General features: G+C 41.1%; 1 protein-coding gene across 1 annotated transcript in view; it reads right to left on the bottom strand.

Moving 5' to 3' along the window:
* Positions 1-1535: 1535 nt before the first annotated feature.
* ASNS (asparagine synthetase (glutamine-hydrolyzing)) overlaps positions 1536-25163 on the bottom strand; it is a 161570-nt gene continuing 137942 nt past the window's right edge. The window contains exon 12 of the mRNA XM_069211730.1: positions 1536-1870. Coding sequence (XP_069067831.1) covers positions 1661-1870 — 210 coding nt within the window. The 3' untranslated portion in view covers positions 1536-1660. The remainder of the gene's footprint in view (positions 1871-25163) is intronic.

Here is a 25163-nt window from a genome sequence, read left to right as displayed (position 1 = left end):
TATCCCCTTTTACTAATTTGCAGAGCATGTACCAAGGATTTCCTATGCATGTATCTCCACCTGTTTACCTTTCTTCTCCAGGAGATTTGAATTCTTTGGGCCTCATTTACAAGAATCTGGCGTGTCGGCTCTGATGCGTCAGCTTTCTTGCGGTGCCCTGCGCCCCCCTAACAACACCATGGTAGCACTGTATTTATGATACAGTGCTCCATGGAGCATTTTTTGACAGATGCGTCAGAAATTCTGACGCATCTGTGGTGCTAAAGTGACGCAAGTGATGCTACTCCAGCAATGCGAGCAGGTGTTAAAAAATTTATGGTGTGAAGGTGCCAAGAGATGAAGTGAAATCTTGTAGATTTCACTGTGCCAGTTCTGTGTGTCTTTTATCTTGGGAACACCTACCTTGCATACATTATACCTGGCGCAAGGCTTAACAAACTGGTGCAATGGCCCCATTACGCCAGTTTGTAAATGTGGTGCACTGTAGGAGACTGCTCAGCGCCGCTGCTGCATTTAAAAAAAATGACACAACGGTGGCGCTATGGACTTGTAAATAACCCCATAGTATGGTCAGGCAGATAAGAAACTGCATTATTTCTGAACTCTGTAAAGGGCCAAAGACACATTGCAGTACTCAGAATACAATGCATAAAAGAATATGTCCAAATAAAACAAGCATTTGCAATGCAATAGGGTATCGCATTTCTCCGAGTTTGAGCTATTAGCAGTTGTAAACTCTCAACTGGATTTTTCTTGCCACATTAAATAGAAAAAAACAGCGCTGCTACAGTTCACTCGTAGTGAAACCTATTGGCAAAAGTGCAATTATCTACGTAACCGGCAAAAGTGCAATTAACTATGTGACAGGGTCAATTTTATGCAAAGCACTCGACTTCTGCCAAGCGAGATCGCGCTGCGAAAAAAAGGTAAAAAGTTGTCCACAAACATGATGGGAAACAGCGAGCCTTGCATGTTTTCATTACTTGGTCGCTGCGCTTGAAAAGGGCTAACCACCGGAAAAGGCATGACGTATGCGTGCCTTCCACTAATGAAAGCAAGCAGATTTTGAAAGGCAAGCCCACGAACCAATGAAAGACACTGATGTGACATGGACGGGGCTCCGAGCCCTTTTCTCACTCCTAAAGCATCTTGCAAGCGAAACGCATGCGCAAGCGCATGCTACGCACACTCGACCCTAAAAACAACTCAACATCCTACAGCAGTGTTAGAAATTTCTGACGATCTGCTCAGCTGCACGTTACCAGGAAGAGACACATAGCTCCTTAGCAGTTGGTCCAAACTATCTATTCATAAAACTCCAAAGAACAATGTTCCAATGTTTTCCCTGATGGCATCTGTCGTCGCCTGTGCTCACTGTCACTAAATGGATATTCAGTGGTCTGCATAACTCGGAACCCGTGATTCTAAGGGACTGGAGCTTGAATGTATAAAAATGATGACAAAGACACATTTTTATCAAAATCAGTTACCATGATCAAAGCAAATTCCCTTTGAATTGATACACAACAATCAGATAAGAGCACTTAGATGTTTAATGTTCTGACATTCTCTGACGAAACTGATTTTAATGTGTATATTAAAATAGTTTATAAGTCAATATAAATGCTTTCCGATTTTTGTTTTTGGTGTTTCAGAAACACTATTCAGTAGCGTCTGACTTGTAATGTTTTAATGTACGGGCAGAAGGGTCAGTAGCATTAATCCACTTTGGCATCCAGTAATGGCTCAGCCAATCAGAATTCCCAGGATAATATTTCTCGAAAATCTGGCGATAGTAGTAGGCTTCTTTAGTTTTAGGTGGGTTGTAAGGAAAGGTCTCTTCTGATTTCTCCAGCATGAGATCATCAACCTGGATAAAAGAAAAGGAGACACGTTACTGTAAAATCTACTAAAACTTTGTGATGCAGTGTGCAGTTTGTTTTCCTGGAAAATGTATTCTGATAAAATGACAGAGAATGCCAGACAAGAACCAGCAAATACAATATAAATATGGTGCATGCTTCTTTAAGTGATTTTATCCCACTTCGAAAGTAATCATAAGCAAGGGGGTGAGCATTTACGTATAGAGAGTCAGAGGCACTTTTAATCAAAAATATGGATTTATTCTATTATAAATGGCCTTTAAGGCTAGAATCTGTCAAGTCACCTACTCATCTCCACATCCATCCAATCAGATATTTACCCATCCATATCAAAATACTTATGTTATTGTTTGGGCTAGTCTAATGGATGAATGCAATATTAATAGTTTGAAAAATGTAGGACCTGACTCTACACAGACCTCCAGTTGATGCCACATTTGTGATATACGCCGTCGGTTTACTAACTAAGTGAGCACGACTCTTGATTAAGCTTAGCCAGCTTGAGCATGAAATAAATCAGAAATGTTTCAATTAATATATATGCAGGTAGGAATATCAACTGGCAGCTTTGTGTTTTAAGTATATAACATAAACGGAAATTGCACAGCCCGACTACACTCTTAACACTGACCTTAGATAGCTGCTCGATAAAGTAAAATGTCCATTTAGCTCAGTAAGAATAGGCTCTTATAATGGCAGAACAATAAATTGGGCCACTGTACTATGGGCTTCTGCAGTGATGTTGGCATGATTACTGATTACATTATTCCCTTTGACATACAGTTCATTATCTGCTGCATAATTTGCAGATTTCAATGAAAACAGTTCCAAGCTCAAGCAGATCGAAAGTTACTAAAATGTTGCACATTCAATTCATTAACTTCACCTCCCCACAGCTTTACAGATAACACAAAATTTACATTTTCAACAAAACATTCAGTCAGTCAGTGCTAGCTTCCTAGCTAACATTGGTTTGCCTTTGGGGGTGTTTGAACATATACTTAAAATGCAAAAGTACAAGAATCAGGATCTCATACTAAACCGCTAGGCATCCCTAAATGTGTTACACATGACTTGTGGTAACTTGCCAGTTAGCCATATTTAAATATATTTTAAAGAAAATTGAAAGAATGGCGCATTCTTTGTAAAGAATCATGTTTCCACAGTGGATACTAATCCATGCTTACATGACAGCTTTCTAAAGAGTAGTTCTTCAGAACTTGGGACAGTTTCAAATATTTGTAATCTCTTTTTACAGTCCGAAGACTTGTCTTCAAGAGGTGCGCACACATGTAAACCAAGATGTATTCTACTAGGATGTTTCTTGATGGGAAGGTAAGATTTACAAGCCCCTCCCGTGACCAAAGAATAAACCCCACATTCATTTGCAGGAAACCATTTTTTAGTCTTAGCTGAAATCAGCGTTGAACACACTGTTGGGATAGCATTATACCCTGATGCAACAGTATCTACTGAACATTCAACGCCCGCTGCAGCAATACTGGCCTGAGCCTAAGGCCAGGGCCAATAGCTAGGGAGCGGGACTTTAAAGGCTCAATCCAGTGAACAAAAATATACTGCTCTATTTACCAGTTCCAGCGTCACTAACACTCACCAACAAGAAGCACTCTACTATGTTGATCTGTCAGGTGATGTCCTCTGCAGTTTTTAAATATTGTGACATCACAGGATGGCCCTTGTAATGGCTAGAAGAGTAACTGGTAGGGGTGTATATGGCTATTAGAACGGTCCGTCCCATACGTGTGTAATGTTCTCATTTAAAAAAAAACGTCCTGAGAGACTCAAAAGTTTTAAAAAACCCTTTGTTCTTAAGAGCTTCTGTCTTCTTTTACAGATCCTCATGTCCATGTTTAACAATTACTGCCTTCTGTGCAACCACAGCGTAATGGGCAGAAAAATGGACAGCAGAGCTGTGAAAGGAGGCAGAGGCCTGGCAGCCCAATTCTTCCTCTTCTCTTCCAAGTTGCTTTTTTTTTTTTTTTTGCAAGGCAGAGGGTGGCACAGAAGCTGTAGGGAATTCCTCGCTCCCCTCTTCCATGTCTCAAGTGATGCTGTGAACCACAGGAGGAGGAGATAATGATGGGAGGCTACAACTTTACTATGGTTCTAGCGTCCAATGCCAACTGCACGTCAAACAGAAGTGAACTGATTTACAACAATGTGCTCGGGTTGCTGCATCAGACTACATTTTGCTACTATGAGACCGCATCTAGACTGATGGAAAGAGCATCGCTCATACTGTACGCAAGTTCTGTCAGGAGTACATCAAACATTAAGAATACATAAGGTTGTACTTTACGATGCTTAAATGTAGTATTTCTCCAGGCACAAGGGCATGATGTGAGAGGAGTGAGGTATGTTGAACCAGACAAGAACATCAGTATGGTAGCCCATGTCTTGCACTCTAGTTTTGATGGACAACCTTGGTGTAGGTGGGAGGCCTGCTGTTGTCTCTCACCCCCATCCTCCCCCCCCCCCAATTCCTCTGGTAGTCCACTTATCATGAGGGCTGGCAGGGAAAGGGAAAGTCAGAAGCTATAGATTATAGTAATATGATGTTGACAGCAACTGGCCTATAGCAGTGTTTAAGGCCTGCTGCTGCTTCATTGCCTTCAATACAGCGGGGCACCTCTCACTGCTCCGAATCTAGATGTACGAAACATTAAGATGATAGATACCAGTCATCCACTCAGTACATATATATTTTAGTGCACCAAACAGAATGCCAAGCTTCTTATGTACTCTGGGGCACCGAGCTTTCTTGGAATCATAATTTTAGGAGTTTGTTAATCAGAATCAAAAAAGATAAATCTAAGGTCATGTTACAAAATTATTTCTGAACAGTAATTGGAACAATGTTTTAAACATGGCACGTCTGGGTTCTGTTTCGTGCCCCTGACTATTCTGTAACCTAGATCCAAATTTATAACACCGAATGTAATACAGAAACTAATTTAAAGAGATTCAACAAACAGAATTACTGTAGCATAAAACAGTATTCATTCACAAGTGATGTTTAGGTGAACATCGCAAATAATCAAGTGGACAGACAAATCCATGTATATTAAAGACACGTGTATCTGTTTGTATTACTTTTGATCTTCTTTTTGTTGACTTAAAACAGCACAAATCACTTCAATGAAAAAAAATCATATTTTCCTACTAATGTTTTTCACTAAATTATAGAACGAATATGACTAAGTAGCAGCTAAAAGATCATACATAAGGTGCTCAAAACGTTAAATATTTAGAAATGGATGAGGGGGAGAAAGAAAATAACAAAAGTTCTGTGTATTTAGATGTCAGCCTAATCCCAAAACATGTACTTCTACTAATGTTCCCTGTAGAGGGCGCTAAAAGCTGCTAATGGTCGACTCTACAATTATGCGCTTAAAGGGACAATGTATAATGACGAGAAAGGACAAAGGCCCCAATGTCGGCCATCGCTCTGTTAGCAACAGGTTCGTGTTACTGCTCCTTGCTTTACTGAGCGGGATGCGACAACCAGTACCAGTCAATGACTAGTTTACTATATCATCTTAATCTGGGAGGGGGTTGGAAGTGAAATTCGAACCCTTGTGTGTCGAAAATGGGGGTACCTTCTTCCCAGTCCGATAATCACAAGTAAAATAACAGAGAATTGATCATGTAACATAGAAAATGGCAAAATGCGCATCTGGTGTTTTGGATAAGACGCTTACAGAAGGAGTTGTTGCTCATTTAAAGTTTTAGTGTTTGAGGTTCCAGCGGTTTGCTTCTTGTCTACATTTTCGTACTTCATTTTTTTTTTTACGGTTTCTATAAATAAAAGATTTATTTTCAAAGGTAACTTCTTTATATATCCTGCGGTCCTGCTGCATAAATACGTAAAATAAGGCAATGAAAGCAAGTGGAAAAACTGGCAAAAAATTAAATTAACACCGGTTGGGGCCCTCTGAGTTTTTTAACTCAATTTTGGGTGTGATTAGTAAACAGGCTAGTTTGTGCAAACAGATTGTGTGCGCGTTTTTTTTTCTTTTCTTTGCATAGCACTGGCACATATACACTGTTTTGCATTCGGAATTACTCACCATCTGAGGCCTAGTGTTAACATTGAGCACAAAAAACCAAGCAATTGTAAATGACCAATAGTCATCTTCTTGTGAGATGAAAGGGAACAAAAAAGAAATACATTTTTAAATCTAAGAACACAAATCTAAAATAAAGCAGGATTGTGACACGTTTAAAGAGAACAACGCAGAAAAGGATCAAAACAGGTACGAATACGGCCAGAGGTAAGATGAACCCAGACAGACAAGTTATCAGACTGAGCCTAGGTTAGACGTGTATCCACATGGCCAATAGGGACAGCGACTCAGTAATGCCAAGCTTCATAACCCCGTGAAACAAGGAATGTTCTTTCATTATGTAACCCGTCTTGTTTAGCTCTGCAGTTTGCCCTGCCTTGTGGTATGTAATCACAGCAGCTCGGGGGCTTGGTGTCTAGCTCGATGCGAGGAGGGGTCTCTGAGACTGAATTCTTCAACAACCACACCACCTCTTCCAGATCTTCAGTCAATCAATGCTCGACAGCTGAGGATTTCAGGATTCAGTAGTGCCCCAAAATGCACTCAGTTGCAGGGTTATGGCGGGATGGTTATGTGGCGCCTGATTCAGTAGGTAGAGACAATGTTTCACAACCCACAGTAGCAACACAAGCAATCACACTGATCCCCTAGAAAGCCAAGCACTGCCCATAACAGATGTTGGCCCTGCTTATGGAAACCCGCTGTAATCTCCCTCCTCCCACTGCCCTCAGGCCCGGCTGCAACCGTGCCTGGAGGCATGCAGGAGTCCTGCCCTTCCCCTAAGAGCCAACCACCTACCTCTATGCAGTGCCATCATATTGTTTCTGTTGCTGTCGGCACTAGCAGACAGCAGCAGTCCCACGGCCTCTGCACTCTACAAAGTAAAGTATTTATCTGCACATGGTCCGACTGGGCCACTGACTGGAAATCAGCAAGGCCTTGGTATGAGGCTGTTGGTGATTGTGAGCTCTGCTCCCAAGATCAAAGCCGATTCCAGTCACAGGATGGGCAAGCTATGCTTTCCAGAGAGGGGCCTCCTGAGCCTGTCCAGAATGCCCAATCCACTGCTGAATAACATTTTAAAAAAGATATTTTGAAAATGTGAATTATTTATTTATTTGCAAGTTTTGTAGATCGCTGGAATTCGCTTTCTGTTACTTCACAGCGCTGTAGTCTTGAAGCGGTGACAATTTAGCTCAATGGGGGGAACGCTGGAGTCTGATCGTTAGTGTAGAATTGTTTCCAGCAGTGTCCAGTGGTGAACCCTTTACTGCATGGACTCCGTTGTTGAAAAGTTTGGCTTGGAGTAGTTTTCTGAAGTGTGTGTCATTTGGTTCAGCTCTCAGGCTTGCATTGGCTAAGCAAGGAGACTGACCTGCAGCACATATGCCGGCCTCTGTGGAGCAGCAGAAGCAATGACTGAAGGGTAGTTGTGCCAAGTGAAGAGAAGCCGGGTATCACAGGAGGTAGGGTTTGTTTGGTACTAGGCAGTATCTAGAAGATTAACTGGAAGTTGGTAAAACACTGTTCTTTGCAACCTAACAAACTTTATTTATGAGACCACAAGGCCTGGTACTGTTAGTGCTCCACCGTATGGACACATTTTTCCTCAAGCCGAATAAGACCATTGCAACATTGTAAAATTGTGCATACCTTGCTAGTGGGAGTATGTATTCCAATCAAGGGGTGGCAGTGTGCAGTGACTGATAGGTGTACCAGAGCTGATTAGTACAATGATCTGCATGTTTGAGAAGGTTGTGCATGAACGTGACCCAGTGAACTGCAGTGAGTCTGAGGGGAGCTGTGATGAAATAGGAGCAGTTTTCCAGGGCAGAGAGATCACTGGTGCCCTGTACTCGAAGCCTCAGTGGGATAGGGCCTTTGACGGATGTCCACAGTGGAGGGTCTCTTTGCTGGGGACATCGGCTAGACTACTGATGAGATTCAGCTCGTTCCTTCCCATGTTCAGCTTTCAAGAAGAGGTAGAGCTGGTCTAGTATCATCTCGTCCTCTGGCAAAGGAAGTAAGTATATGTTCTACACGCGTAGTGGGACACATGCTAATGCTGCGTTCTGTGAAAGGGCGGGTGTAGGGCCTTTTGTGCCAAGGCTCATCTTGTGCGAGGGAAGGTTGGAGATACATTTTGAGTGTCACCAGATAGCCTGAGAGCCGTGCACCTGGGACTACTGGTCCGACCTTCACTCTGAAGTTTGTGTGAGGTTTTTCTGAAGCTGCTTGAGTGTTGCACCATAAGATATATGAAACTGTGATAAATGCTAGGTCTGCTGTATACCAAGGCTTCCTACCTTTGATTCCACAGCATCTCTTTGGGCGGCCAAGTTACACATCTTGACTCTTTATCTTGCTCTTCCAGGTTCTTTCTCTGCTTTCTCAGTTTGTCACCCTTTTCATGCCTTTCTTGCTCCCTCTCTGCTGCCTTTTCTGGTTCTTGTTAAGGGCGAAAGTCTGATGATGAAAATAAGTCTCAGTCCCCAACAACGGGTCTAAGTGACCAATACCTGCACAAAAATAACCACTGGAGATGTATGTGCAAGTTTCCATTGGTCCTGACATGGAGGGAACTGATATGACTGCTATTTAACTTCTGTGTTGAAAACCCATTCCCACATGCGATGCACGTGAATTTGCATGAGCTCAGCTTGATATCTAGCATTTAGAAGCAGTAAAGCTATTAGGCACTAGATAGGAAACGAAGTGCTAAAAAATAAATATGTACGGGTTAAAAGTAAGTACAGTAGCAAGTAATGCATTATACTTGTTATAGCCTCAAAGAGGAGGAAACAATAACAACATCCACGTTCAAATCATTGTTTCTGTAAATATGAAAAGGGGGGCTGATTCATAGCAGCTTTTAGGAGTACAGGATCTAGTACTACAACTGTACTTTTTCGTACTCTTACATGCCTGCATTGGCGTGAAACATCCAGCTCTCTACTGGTAGAAAAGCAAACAGGGTGCAGTATTTTGTCTTTGTTTTGTGTATTAAAACCATTGAATATTCCAACTGTACATGGTTTGTGACCAATTCACAAAGGCAAACAAAAGTATGGAAAAATACTACAGGAGTACTATCTTATGTATTCCAAAATGCCTTTGTGAATTGGGCCATTGCCCATAGTTTCACACACAATCATTCTTTCTCCATCCCGGTTTCTTTCTCTCTAAAATACATAAGAAAGGAAACTCGCTGAAACCAAAGGCTGTCGACGTCCGAGTTGGGACAGACCAAGGCGAGCTGTTGTGTGTTAACACTCAAGGTGAAATCGTAGGAAAGACAATGTCTGCAGAGCCTTTAAGGAGAATCCAGAGAGGTTCAGAGATGTCAAAGCGAGCCTTGGAACAAGGAAGCATGCAAAGCCTGTCCTCCTCTCTTTTCATCTCCAGTAATGCGGCAAGCTGTAGAATTAGAATTAGTGAATTATTCTGCACCCCAGGACGATCAGCGAGGAAACCTGTGGGATTTGCTACTACCACCTGAGCTCATTACTTTAAATAACGGTGATTAAGGAACTGCAGGGCAATTCATTGCACACATATTTTACAAGCACGGCATTAAGCTTTTATTTCATCGATGGGATATGGTGGAGTGACTTTGTGCTGCTCCAAACAAGATGAATCACAGAAAGAACACGAAGCACACATAACATTAAAACACAAGCGTAACAGATGTCAAAACGATTGATTGTCAAGTGTACGGTAATGTACACGATGTTCCATACATCGTCCAACCAATGAAGTTGGTAGAATAAAAGATAGATGTGAGCTGCTAGTTGTGTATATGTGATTAGGGAAAAAAAACAAGCATTTGCAATGCAATGGGTATCCCGTTTGCTCGAGTTAGAGCTATTAGCTTTGTAAATTCATTACTGGACTTTTCTTGCCACATAAATTGAAAATGAAAAGTAAAGCAGTTGACATAAGCTAGTCAATTCAAAGCTCCACCACCGACATGAGCGTGAAGGAGAGACACAAAAGGAAAAAAAGTTTGCTTGCAGTCAAACATATCATCAATCGTGCAATTACCCATATAACAGGTTCGATGACCAAGGCAGTAACCAAATCTCCCCAAGGAGGGACAAACGTAAAGCACTTACCAGTGATAATAAAGGATTTTTGAAAGGCAAGCCCTTGAACTAGTGATAGTGATAGGCGTGCAATGGGTGTGGTCAAAAGCCCACAGATAGGTTACAACACATCAGAGCACTTGCGCGCTCGACCTAAAAACAGTCACTCAGTGCAAAATAGAAAATTGCTCAAATAGGTTGAGCCACTGCACACTGCTGTATGTTGGTGGCATTTGGTCAAGGAGGTGCAAAGAATAAAAAAAGGGGATCCCAAAACACACTTGCATGCCAACGCATTTTACACAGGCTTTTATATTTCATGCAGCACAAAAACGGCCAGTCGAATGTAGATGAAATTTCGCAGGATTGAAGATTACAGTGTGCAGATGCTAATTTTTGTGGTTGCCACTAAAAAGGCTAAGGATTTTTACAGCTATTAGCATGTTAAACTTAGTCATATCTGTTAGGGAGGTAGTTTTGAAGTAGTACTGTGGTACATAGTGATGACAAGTCATTATCTGATTGGATAATGACTATCTTTTCAAAACTTGTAGACAGCCATGTTGTTTTAAGGCTACTTTGCTGGTATTCTAGCTTAGGGCCTTAAATATAGATATTAGATTACAGAAGTTTTCCCTACCTTTTACCACTTACTTTAAGTAGTAGTAGGAAGGGAAAACTATCGCTTTGTATATATTCTAAAAAATATTACAGAGTAACAAGGTATTACCTATGAACTACATAAGTAACTATAACTTGAGTCTTCTCAATGCACTGGTTTTACCCTTGCATATGGCATCACTTATACCATGTCACATCATAGCTTTCATAACACTACTTATGACATTTCAATTGAGATGATTTTTCGGAACACAGTTCATGGTAGAGTCCTGAGTTATAGTTAATGTAGTATGGCAGGTGAGGTTGTCGTAGGACTCTCGTCATGGGACGAGACTGCTGGATTAGGGCGGTAACACCACTGTGTGTATCCCACGCTGTCTGATAGCTGTAGGCCCAACCCTTTCGGCTAGCTAGCAGAACCTCACCAAAACCCAAGAGTAAAGGTGATTTGTGGCAGTCTGACACATGACACTGCAAGATTTCTCAGGGAAGTAGTGGTGGACAGATCGTACCCCTTTCTGTCAGTTACACAAGTCTCATACATGCAAAAGACCAACAGAGGCAGGATTTGATTCAATACATTTTATTGAAACAACTGCATTCTATGTAAAAAGTCATGAATTGCAATTATTAGGATAATGAAACACAACACTATTATTGCAGTGACAAGGAAAGTGAAACAGATAAAAGTCTCACCATACTGTCACAATGATGAATCTAAAAGCCCTACCTGCACTACTAAAAATCTACATGAGAACAATAGCAGTGTTAGCCCTAATCTGTCCATTTCGACTCTGAAATGAATCCCATACCCCATACCTGTGCAATAGGTAGAAAGGAGGTCTGTTAGTCTGATGGGAGTGCTCCCACGTGGATGTAGCAAAGGCGCAGAACTGCAAAAGCAAGGTGCAGCAAAAGATGGCTGGCTGACTGGAATGCCCCTCTGTCTTGGTTTGGACAGCATGTTGTTTTGTGAAAAAAAAACACGTTGCTGTTCTAAGAACCGCCCTGATGTGATGATACATCTTTTCTGTGTAAGGTAGACATTGTACTCTTTGGAACGGCAATACCCAGTAAACAACCACGTATAGCCTTGGGCTGAGTACAAGATGATATGTTGTGTAAGACGACTAATAACAAATTCTGCATGGATGGGCAACTGATAAAAATAATAAAACATCTCCACTAAAATGAAGCATTTGCTAAAATAATAAAAGTAATAAAATGAAATGTGACTAGGTGAAAGAGCACAGGCCTCGGGCCCAGAGCTAAAATATTGTGCCCAGGCAAAGCATTAAAATATCCCCACGACAAGGAGAGAACACTGTGTATGGAGGTGCATAACTTATAGTAATTTGAAATTTGTGTATTAAGTTAAACTGGAAGTTATAAGTAACACTGTGTATGGAGGTGCGCAACTTATAGTAATTGGAAAGTGGTGTGTAAATTCTAAATTCAAGTTATATTTATTATTTTAGAATTTCCAATGTTTGTGTAGTTTAAATTGAGGTTGTATGGAAAGAATAAATAAAGTTTTCCTAACAAAAACATTTCAATAACCTTTCGTTGTGTCATGGAATATATGGATATTTGTATGTATACGTTATTTATGATTTTTTCACCTATATGAGGCAGCAAAAAAGCTAAACCTATCTCTAGGCCGGACCGAAAAATAGCAGAAATTGGAAATCCCACATAAGTTCAACCAATCAGCAACTCCATTTGTTGGCATTGAAGTTGAGGACCACATGTGTGATTCTGCCCCTCTTGCATTAAGCCAGCAACTTCAGAATTGTACATGCCTTAATGGGTCAGTTTGGTCAATGTCAAATAACCATTTATTTGTAAACTGATTAAATAAAATGTTGAAATGTAGATATCTATGGATGGGCTTCTTGGAACTGCCACATAGTAAACTCCAAATTCCAGCTAGGTGTTATGGTATCCACCAAGAAAATACTTAAGGTCCTCTAAAAGGTAATATTTTCTATGACATTTATTTACATGTCTATTGGTAATTCCGAAAACTCAAATTGATTTTTACTACATTATGGTTCAACTAGTCAAATTCTATACAGCATCCCACTGGTTTCTATAGTGTAGACTTCCTTCTTGAACACCCTGTCTCTAGACATCACATCTATCTATCACCACGTAATATTTTAGGGAACCTCAAAACCTTCTCCGTCTTATTGTTCCCCTTGCTCTGTCTCCAACCAAGTTGATCTGATATAATACACTGTGAACTCTGAAACGCCCCCTGTCAAGTTCGAGCACAATATCATCACAGATGAACGTAAGATAACAATACCTCGGTGAAATGATCATTTACTCAATGGGAGGATTAAATGTACAGTGTTCTGAAGAAGCCTTGAATATTACTTTCGTGGCAGCATTGCATGTCAAAGATAAAATGGGCTATCAGTGAAAAGCTAAAAAAAAATGCTACCTTGATGCTCACAGCATGAGCAAGAAGCGCCTCACATGCAAGGGTCAAACAGCAATCCACAATGCATAAAGTAAACCAAGCAGGTGGGCTGCTGAGATCGTAGCAAGCTGTTTTTCCAGAAATAGTATCACTGTACGTTATGAACAACCTTTTCAAGGAGCAAAATGACTCCAAGCAGATCCAGAGAGACCCCTCTGGTTCAAGGAAAAGTCACACAAAGTTTGTAAGAAACCTTTACTAGGTTTATGGAAATAATTTACCATCATGGAGAGGAGAATGTGGTGTGCTCTCAACCAGGAATGGCACAGGTATTTGATTTCAGTGCTAAGGCAAAATTCTGCTTCTGATTGAAGGCCCCTCCCCCTACACTGGAAAATGAGACTTTTCTAGGCCTTCTGCTGTAATTAGCATTACTGTAATGTGCTCATCCCTGGCCACTGCCTTAACTGTCCCTATGAGTATGACATCTCTCCCATCATCACAAACATATCTTTTCTAATAGCTTTGCAAGGCTATTCATTTGGAGAGCAACAGAAACGCTATGCTTCATGTCACAAGGTTCAAATCAAGCCCCTGAAAGACATAGTACAAAAAGGCCTATGAGCAAACACTGAAAAAGGTATTTGAACTTGAAATCAATATATATACCATATTTACAGTGGCAATATGGCCATGGCACAATATTCGTGTGAATTGAAAAAAGTGGTGAATCGGACCACTGTCAAATTGACTTAATGAGTTAACGTGAATTTCACAACTGACTACAGAAGATGTCATTGACAGCACATGATAGCATAATGAGGAGTATCTAAATGGTTTATCACCCTGTTCAAATTTCTATTTGTAAACCAAAGGCACTTGCTAGCGTGTGGTACCAGAGTCGAAGTCTTTCAGCTGCCTGGAATGGCTCAATCATTTCACTGAAGACTTGGTACCAACGTCCAAATTATTGTTGAGCATCATAAATGACCCTTTTGTCGACCCCGCTTTGCCTGCTCGATAAGTACTACTAATAACAGCAAGAAACAAGCAAGGCATCCATTGTAGCAGGACTTCCTAAACCAGAAAGGCTGAATCTCTGTCCATCCAAGTCACACACTTCGTAATGGCTCCTGTGGTGAAAAAACACAATCCTGGACATGCCCAATAACCAAATAGAGTATTCACAAGGTAACTATAGATGTCCGTCTCATGAAGAACATTGGTACCTCTGCTCAACTCACTACAATAAGCTTACTCCTGATATCTCAGAACGTATATGGTGGAAAGATGAATGCCTACCGCAGGACGCACAGTCAAAGCACTCTGCAATGATCACACACAGGCCAGGATTAAGAGAACGCCTTTTTACTTGTTAACAGAGTGTTTTTTTCTCAGAGTTACACAATTGGTTCATTTCACACACTCAGAACAAGGCTACGGTGCTGTCAGCGGACAGCACTCTTTTCAAGGTGACTAAGGGGAAGGGACTCTAAGTAGCTGAATTTTCATGTTCAAGAAAGTTTGTGTTATGGGTTGAAAGATCAGTCTATGTTGATATGATTCAAATCCAGGGCAGTCACTTATTTGTACTTCAAACCCACTGGATATGGTCAACAAAAGGGAATGCTGACCACAAGGGCATCCAGTTCTTGCAGAACCGCCTAGCACAGATGGTTAGTGAGATTTAATGCATCTACAACTGAAACATCGGTGATGTAGACTGGATTTCTTCTGTTACGTCAATGAAAAGTACCTAATCGTTGACAAAGAAAGTGCACATGCTACAATGTAACTAGTCTTTGTATTGAATGCTTCCTCTGAAAATGATTGTTTATATTTTTTCACACACTGCTTTTTCTTTTCTCTGTCCAACCTTGTGACGCATCTCAAGAATGTTGTTTAGGTTTTATATTTTGAAATAACATAATTTTAAATATATCCTTCGGTTGTAGAAATTTTTCAAGCGCTAAGAACTAACGCTCCTTGAAGTAACATGGACCGCCCGCCAACCACTACACCACAACAACCTCTTGCGATGCATCGCTAACTTTAACACCTTGATCATCTCCTGCACTGACACCTTAGCCCTGCTCAAAAACACCACCAGGACAAAGCCACAAGCAAGCTAGTACACAGAAGGCATTAGACTTACCAAACACCACTGCAAGAAACTCAAATGCAGATGGAGACAGTCAACGATGAAACTGAAAAAAGCTCCTCCAAGTCAGCCCTCAGGTCAGCTTGTCTCCTTCTGCACTGCTATGTATTGATAGAGATCACAATTTGGAACTCTGTGTTCAAGTCTACTCATTTGTACAATTCGTAAAAACCATACTTCAATGTGAAATTTTCAAAAAATGTACCCTTAGTTGCAATCATTTAAAAACAGAGATATTGTTACTCATATCTGGTTTGCAACTGATAGTTCATTGAACTTCAACCTCAATGTTCATTGTACAATGTTTTATTGATTGAAATAAAGGATACATTTTAAAAATGCAACACTGAATTATGGGTTATGAGTACTGCATAGCGGAATAGACTTGGCAACAAAGGCTCAAACTGTGAATTCTATCATTACAAAGTAGTGCATCTGGAGACAAACATTAGCTTTTGGTGTACTAGACCCCATTCTAGGGGCAGCCCTTTAACACTCTGTTTTTGTTAACAGGCAGTCCGTTTTTAGTGTACATTTGAGGGCATCTAAATTAAACTGGGCATAATATCAAAGATGGCCAATGGAACTATATCCTTTCATCTTACTGGATACCGCTGCTTCCATCAATACCAACAATCATGAAGCACTATTCAACATCCTCACCTTATTTGTGGGCTCTATATGCCATCATGCCTCAGGGTTTGCAATCTACTTAGACAACACAACCCACCTAGTTTAGGTAAGCAATATATGCTCCATCCTTCTCTCCTTCAGGATCCATCAAGGATCTGTACTGCCTTTAGTAACATGAATCCTGGAATACCTGGTCTTCATCCTGGTTGCAAAATACCTCAGAATGAATCAATTTATGAGGACATCCAACTACACCTAAAATCTACACAGGAAATAACATTACCAGGGTCAACGGCTGACTCACCACCAGACCTGAATGTTGAAGTTGTAGTTGAAATACAACCCTCTGAAGGCAGGATGCATACAATATTCCTGTGACATCCAACAGTGATAAGTTCAGGAATGACTCTTCGTTTTGAACCTTGATGGTTTCATGACACAACTAGTCAACAACAATAAATTCCTAGTATTCCACACTGAAATCACCCTCAACTTCATCCCAATACACACGCATTATCAGGCATAAAATCATCTTCCCTGCTAAGTGAAAGCTTGTCTTCCTTAAGTAAACTTCAAAACAGCCCTACAAACCCTGGCCCTATTCCACCTCTACTGAGAAAACGGCCTGTTAACCATCACCTTAGAATCTGATATGACCTTTCTTAAAAGTATTCATCATGAGACTACCTGGCTGAGCAAAGGTCAGCCATCTTGCATTACTTTCCAGGTCTGTTGCATCACCTAAAAAGGAGTAATTTTAAACACTAAACAACACTCTGCATCCTGGAAGGCAAATAAATCACACCCTCAGAGTGTTAAGTGCACTGAAAATGGGTACGATTGTCAGTTGACATTTCAATACGTTTCCAGTGAACACGTATTTTTCTGGTGGGCACATATTTTATCCAGTGGGCTAGGTGATATGGACAGCTCAAGCGGACATTTCGGTCACAGTTATCGCAGATTTGAGAATGCTATTACAGTAGTTTTGCTGTGTGGAGCCCCTTGCATATTGTGGGCATGGAGATGTGTGACAGTATTGCTTTGCAATGTTGGGGTCTGCACCATGCTTCTTTTATGACATAACCATTGCCACTCTCAGTCACTTGACAACAGGCCTGTACTTGCTCACATCAGCCAGACAGGAGCATATGAGGCATGTGTCTCTATCATCTTCACACACCAAGGTCATGCACTGTTTGGGGGTCGGGCGGGGTGGAAAACTTCTCAAGCTGCAACCACAATTCTTCTCAGGCGAAGTCACCAGCAAACCCTAAGTTAGCTTGTGCTCAACCCTCGGGTAGCTTGGTACAGAACAGCTAGGCTTAACTGAGGGGCAATGTGTAAAGAATTTGGGTAACACTTCAAACAGTAACACAGTGAAAACACACCACAAAAGTATCCCAGGACAGATTTAGACAATTTGAGTATTTTTTAATGAATAGAATAAAACCAAAACAACAACGATCCATGGTAGTACTGGAGATATTCACTTACAAAGATTTTAATAAAAATAGAGCCAAAAGGTATAAGGTGAGAACTGTGTAGATCTGGTTGCACTGGACCAGGACAATGTCACAAGTTTAGGCTGGCCATGATGGAGTGCAGGCTGGCTACAGGGACCAAGTTAGGTCTGCTGAACAAAGTACCTTAAATCCTGGTTTGTGGAGCATTGCAAGGATCTGCATCAAAGATGTTGAGGATGCTGTCGACCAAGGGTTGCAATACGAAGTCTGGAGTTGAGAATGAGCCATGAAGTCGGTGCGATGCGCAAGTTGCAAGGTGCTTCGAGGCTGCAGTGTGAAGTCTGGTATTGTCATTGAGGTTGCAGTCGATGAGGGAAGTGAGGGCCTTCAATAAGGATGCTTCACACAATGGCGGTTCTGATGCAGTGAAGGGCTGCGATGCAAAGCAGGTCTTTGCGGTAATTCCAAACAACATAGTAGTGGCGTTGTGTCAGTTCTGCCTGAGGCTGGGCATACAGCAGAGCAGATGCAATGGTTTCACAGGATCTACAGAGGCTTGCATTGCACCTCAGGCCCAATTCCAATGGTTCAGGACTGGGGTGGCACCATGTGGCAGGGTAGACTCACAGATGGCGGAGTCCAGGTGTTGAGCCAAGGTTGGTGGATTCTGCTGTCCTTGAGGCACAAGTCAGGAGGCCAGCTAACCAGCCATTGGAGTCACTCTGGGGTTTTAGGTTCAAGAAATGTGGGTCCAGTCCTTCTGACCCTAGCAAAAGGGCAGCAGATCAGCACAGCAAGGCAGCAGTCCAGCAAGGCAGCAGTCAAGCAGGGCAGCAGTCCAGCAGAGTGGCAGCCCTTCACCACCACAACAGTCCTTCTTTGAGACAGAGTATCCACATGCCCAGAAGCATATGAAAATTTGGTGCCGGAGGTCCAGTATTTATACTCAGTTGTGCCTCTGAAATGGAGTAGAAGCTTCTAGAGGTTTGTAAGTCCCCAGATATCCTGCTATCCCTGCCCTAGCACTAGACTAACTACAGGTGGAATGTAGTCCTTTGTGTGGAGGCAGGATATAGCCTATTCGAGTGTAAGTAGGGCTGGGTCTAGCTGCGCCCTCCCATCCTGCCAGTGATGGCCCCTCCAGGAACACCTGAGGTCTTTACTGTGTGTGATTGTCTAAAATGAATGCCCAAGCCAAAATGTTAACTACTCCCAGTCATGTGGCCCAAGACAAGCTACATGCACTAAATAGCTAAGACAGGAAAATGGCAACTTTCCGAAAGTGGCATACTGAAATTTGTAATTTAAATCTGATTTCACCATAAATTAGGATTTTTCATTACAATTTCAAAGACAACAAACATGAACTGGTTACCAGTTCACATTTGGAAATTACAGCTTAATAAATGTAATAAGGTAACTCAAATATTGGCCTATAGGAGGCATCGGCCTTGCAGTAGTGAAAAACGAATGTAAATGTTTTTCATTACCAGGTCACATAAGACTTAAAACTGCATTACGTGTCCTATTTTTTAAATACATTGCATCCTGCCCTGCGTGCTTTTTATGGCCTATCCTAGGGATGGCATATGTATTTTAAAGAGGAAGGTTTGGTCCTGGCAAAATGTTTACTTGCAATTTAAAACTGCACACAGAGGATGCACTGGCATGCCCGAGATATGTTGAAATGGCAGTTTAAAACTACAGGCATATGCTGCAATGGCCTGAGAAATTTTTTAAAAGTCCACTTGAGTGTCACAATAAGTGCTGCAGATCCACTAGAAGCAATTAATTTATAGCCACTGGGTACAAGTAGTACCGCTTTACTAGGGAGTTACAATTAAATTAAATATGCCAACTTATTTATTTATTTCTTTATGCATTTTTATATAGTGTAGAAATTACCCAAAAGTGTCAGAGCACTTTACAACAGAGTGAAGAACGTTACATGAGAAATTTAGAGTAACATGGTAGTAGGTGATAATACAAATAGCTACTCTGGTTACTGATGGTGAGAATTATGTATTTACAAATTATATATTCACTACAGATTACATATTAAGGATAGTTAAAGCGATTAGAGTAGCAAAAATATATATTATATATTTACATAGTTAAAGGAGAAAGGTTGTTATAGCTCTTGGGAATGTCCTGTAGCAGTCAGGGTCACACCATAAAATGTGAGGGAGTATGGCTGGTAGGGAGCTAGACGAGGAGTGTTATTGTGAAAAGTGCCTTTGGAATGGAAGAGTTTTAAGGTCCAGAAAGAAGTGGTGGTGCAAAGGTTTTGGAGTAGCCAGTTCCAAATTCTAGTCGCATTACCTAAGAAAGACTGCACTCTAAATCTTTCATTTTTGAAAGTTGGAGTTTCAAGCGCCAGATTTTCACCATTTCGTGAAGGTTTAGAGCCACCCGATAGTTTGAGTTTCTTGCTAGATAGTGAGGGGTGAAGGTGTGTATGGCATTAAGGGTGGTACAAGCAATCTTGTATATGGTCCTAGATTCAATAGGAAGTAAGCTAATGTTACCATGTTTAAAGGATAGACCACTAGCACTTTAGCGAGTGTTAGCAGTGATAAAGTGCAGAGTCCTAAAGGTCAACAAAAACAGGTTCAGAAAAGAGGAGGGGAAAGGAAAAATGATAGGGGTGACCCTGCCAGGTCCAGCAGTTTCCATTTAGCATCTAGCATCTATTCATGGCCCGTCAGCAAACATTCATTCACCATCCATCATCCACTCTTAATCCGTCAATATCCCATTTCTGATCAAGTAACAATTCACCATCCAGTCAGTGACCATCCGTTCTCCTTTCCCCTCCCAATAACAAGGCATGATCCATTTACCATAAATCTGGGGTGATTAATTAAGACCTTGCTGTAGCTCTCTTTTTCTTCTGTGTTTCCGAGATCCCGCAGCCAAATCTCATCTATCACCGAAGGATCAATCCAAAATGACACTAATGATCTATGTATGTACCATTAATCCGTAAATTTCCATCTTGGCACCAATGATTTGAAATTATGTGATCCAGATTTATGTTAACTGACATTATAAACTCTTGTCTTGTACAAGTTGACACCCCTTACTGTTCTGATGATCTGTATTCGTTTTCTGTGCCTTTTGTGCCTCTATTTAACATTTTCAGTGTTCAAACTCTGCTGTAATTATCTTATTACTGTGATAAAAAAAATGTGAGGTTTTTATTGTGTTATTTTACGATTACTGCTTTAGAACAAATTAAACAAGTTTATTTTACTGTGCTCGGCTAACAAGATCTGTTTGTTTTTGTCATGCTGACAAATTATCTCAATGCAAAAGATCATTTGTAGATTTGTGTCAGGCAGAGCCTTACTTTGATAGGATACAATGCCTGCCTTACAGCGCACCAGGCACAAACTGCACATTATTTCTAAGAGTGACTGGGGGCTATCGATGAAAACAAGATATTCCATTAGAATCTGAGAAAGTAAAATTCCGTGCCTGGGACAGGACGCTTACAATTCACTCTCCCTCGATCGATCACAAATCCAGTAGGTCAGCCCTAGTTTCCTCATGTTTATAATATACATTAATTAGTCATGAATGTCACAAATGCGATTATGTTATACCTAAAAAAAAAAAAAAAAACCATTGACAAGATCAACAGGTCTGTCTTCTAAGTAAAAGTGCTTGTTCACGGGTTGACAAGCGCGTGCGCGTGAATGGTAATGGGTCACCATCCCTTAACATCTCAGGTGTTCTCCCTCATTTACAAATGGGCTAACCCCACTTTGTGATAGGAGAGCCCCAGCAGACCACTGAGCCATCAGAAACATCTTGCTTCAGGCCACTGTCAGAATGCTACACTGATTGGCTTCGGGAATGTCTGCAGGGCTTCCAGTGCTGCGCTTCCGGCCAATAACCATCAAACCAACCACTGCGGTCCCACGCAGTAAACAAGCATTGATAAATGCCTTAGGTTTCGCCTATGTGAATAATAATTAGGCTTTTTTGTTGTAATTTGTAGATTGTCATTGGTTGCGCAATATAGGTTACTGAAACTTCATTAAAGTGTTATGAGTTGTTTGTTGAAAAAGACAATATATTATGTTGTTACCAGTGGTATTATAAAGCAGAGATATCAGGTAAAGGAGGAGGTCAAAGTGAAAAAAAAATGTACTTGATAAGTAGGCCTGAACTGGGTACAGCCATGGGCAGATTAGGTAAATGGCGGATGAAAAACAAATCAAGCACAATGTAAGCGCTGTGTACGCAAAACCTGAAAAAATGGTTTACCAAAAGTGGTTGAAAATATGTTCTTCGTTAATTGGCTAGTGATAATATAAACAAATGAAGGATAACTGTTATTTTTTGTGATGAGCATCTGACCAGTTGCGCAATATAAGTGAAAGAAACGCACTAAAAGTGTTTTAATTGTTTTATTGGGAACAATATGCATATATTTTTTTGCGATCATGCTGAGTATGTTTTTCCTTTTGAGAAAATTAGATTGGATTTAAACCACACCTGTCAGGTGGTCGCAAGCCATGTGTGATACCTCAAATCACTCCTGGACTGTACTTCTGTGTGCTGTAACCTCACCCTCACGGTGGATTACAGATGTTGGAAAACACGAAAACACATCAAGAATTGTCATTTATAATAAATGATGTGGGAGGCAGACTGACTCAGTCACTGAAGTGCCTATGAAATGTGTATTCCAGTCTCTGTCTACCATAGTGTAAACAATTCAGTTATTGGCCAGCCAAAACAAATTACGAACAGACTCAAAAGAATAAATACTTGTCTTGTGTTTAAACATGGCATGGACACTCTAGTGTTACCTGAGCTGCAGAAAAGGAGCTGGTGTGCGGATTGATTGAGTGGATAGCTATCCTTTCTGACAGACCTATGAAGAGAAGATGTTCCAGTAGATGGCACTGTTGCACCAGCTTGCCTCTGCAGTGCGACATGGTCAAAACGCACCTTTCTGCAGGCCTTACATTGTGTCAAAGGTTATTAAGAACATATTTTTTATTGTTTTTGTTCAAAACTAAGTACATTGTAACCTTCTGAGCAAACATTCTGATGTAGAAAGAACGTGCTGTTTATTTTGTGTAAGAAAGCAATGCGGTTGTCCGTGTTCACTTTGCTAAAACAAAACGTTGCTGACAATAAACATATTTTCCTATAGAAAGTGTGAGGACGACGAGGAAGGACTTGCATTTCTAATAAACGTGTTCACAGATGCACAAAGGATTACGCTGCCTGACGGGGCTTTGTTAAAAAGGCTTCTCATTCATCTGTACCAAGGGAAGCTGATACAATGGAGAGCCGTTCCTGGCTGGCACGTTGTCCCTGCGTGTGTCACCCTGGCTGATCTACCTGGCCTTTGGACAATAATTAAACATCCATCGTGAGTACTGATCTTGCTGCGAGGGCACAGGCAACTCCACATCAGCAAAATACCCGTGGAGAATGCAGTAATAGTAATATAATAACAATAATGAATGCGTGAAAGGGTAAATAACTGAATGCATGGATGAATGAATGCCAAGTTACTATTTACGGTGGTCGGAGACAGAGCATTCCACTGACAAAAGGTAGGGAAGTGCGGAAGGTATTTCAGCAGGCGTGAGCTTTCTACATGACACCCCAGCTAATAAACAAATCACAAGCATTAACCAAGGTAAACCCAAAACATGACACTGCCTCTGAGGCACTAACCACCAATGAGCAGGGAGAACTACTTTAGTTATTTCAACGATGACAAGCGTTTCTCAACCATCTCCATTTTAACAGGCTTTCCCACCGCTAGTTCCATATGGTTCATTTATCTGGCTGCAAGCACTCAAGTGCCCATGCCGTGCTCTGATCAACACACGAAATACGTCCATTAATAAATAATGGATAACATATCTCAATCTTAAATTAACAGACTTTCCAGGAAAAATCTTGATATATGGCCACTCCTTGTGCAAATTTTAGTTTCCCAACTTAGGGCCCTATCATGAGCTCCCTATATCCGCCGGGAGATACCTGTGCCGAAATTTAAGATACCAGGGCCCAGATTTAAGAAAAGTGGGGCTTCATTACATAAAGCGCCACTTTTTTTGCGCCCCATTGCACCCCCCCCTAACGCCACCATGTGTGCGCCGTATTAATGATATGGCGCACCATGGCCCACATTAAAATCAAAAGCTTCATAATTTCTGATGTTATTGTGGTACTCTGCAATATTAGCACCAAAAATGTTGGCGCTAACCCTGCAAAGTACATAGTGGCCCATTATAAACAATGGTGTGCCTCAATTTAACAACTGCACTGAGCAGGCGTTAAAAATGACAAGAAAAACGGCGCAGTGGAATCTCAGAGATTCCATTGTGCCATTTTCCTGGGCCTCCTAACGAAGGAAGGCCCCCCTGGCATACATTATGCCTGGCACAGGCATAACGTGGCACAAGGGTTTACAAAGTGGTGCAATGGCTTGCATTGCACCAATTTGTAAATCTGGTGCTGTGTTTTTGCCAACCTAATGCCACATTAGAGTAAAAAATAATAATGTAAATTTGGCAGTAGGCCCTTCTTAAATTTGGGCCCAGGTGCTTTCTTCACTTGAGACAACAGTTATTAAGAACTGTGAATAAGCTGGAGAATTTGGAATACCGTGTCCAGTTCCACTTGTCTTACCCATTTCGGGGGAGGGGCGGTTGGGGGGGGAATGGGACAATATTGGGGAACATTTACTACTCCGCATGGAGAAGATGGTAAATGTTCTGGAGGAAAGACATGATTTTCCTTTAGCTGGGGGGCGGGCTTCTTCTAAGCCCCCGTGATCAAATATGTGGACAGAGGGTATCCAGGCACATGAGCCACCCCAAGCTCTGCTGATGGTTCCGGGTTCTGTTCCTTTGGGGCCATATTTTTCAGGTACGAAGTTTCAGGACCCGATAACTATGGTCATGGAGACACAACAAAACGTGTACAGGCCTGGTGTGGTATCTCCTTCTGGGAAACTGCTCCGGACAACTGGTAAGAGCGCCCTAATTGGCTGGTGCACAAGAAATATTCCATCTGCATGAATGACCATGGAAATAAAAAAATAGCTGACGAATTTGGACTGACCAATATCCGAATTTGCTCCTCTCTTTATAAGTAGCACAAGCTCTATGAGACAGCGTCCCGGCCAAACCTAACGAGTGTCTTAAAGTTCCCTTCATCAGAATATTACGATTTGCACTGTAGATGATGCACTGTATTGCGATTCTTAGTGATCAAACATTTTCCCTGGCCTTTGCTTGAAATCTGATCAACTTCACTTTTCTCCCTAATTTGATGCTTCAAAAGGCCATTTCTTCACGTGTACGTTTAAAATAGAGACAGAAAATACAAATAAAGCAATTCCGCCATCTGGTGGACTTTTGCTAAATATCCAGTATAGCAAGTTTTTTTCTACTTTTTCAACCCTTGAAAAACTACTTCGGGATTCATAATTCTTTATAATTAAAAATAAGTGTTTATTCTGTGTGTGTTGATATTTAAGATACAATGCATGTTCACGTCTGGTTATCTGTCTTCCTGAAATATTGGGGCCTGCTCGCCAAAGCATTACCATATGTGTGACTTGACAAACCTCAAACACAATGTGCATTGTGAAATCATATTCTTGCATCAATCCTTCTTTGGGAATCTGACAATGCAAGTTTCTATTTAAATATAAAGCATGACACAAGCAGATTGTTAGACTTTTCAGAATCATAAAAATACTTTGATTCGTCAGTGCAAACCTTTAAAGATTATTTCTGATACCAAGTTTTGG

This window comes from Pleurodeles waltl, chromosome 10, assembly GCF_031143425.1.
Source record: "Pleurodeles waltl isolate 20211129_DDA chromosome 10, aPleWal1.hap1.20221129, whole genome shotgun sequence".
Taxonomy (NCBI): Eukaryota; Metazoa; Chordata; class Amphibia; order Caudata; family Salamandridae; genus Pleurodeles; species Pleurodeles waltl.
This window is presented reverse-complemented; position numbering and strand designations above follow the sequence as displayed.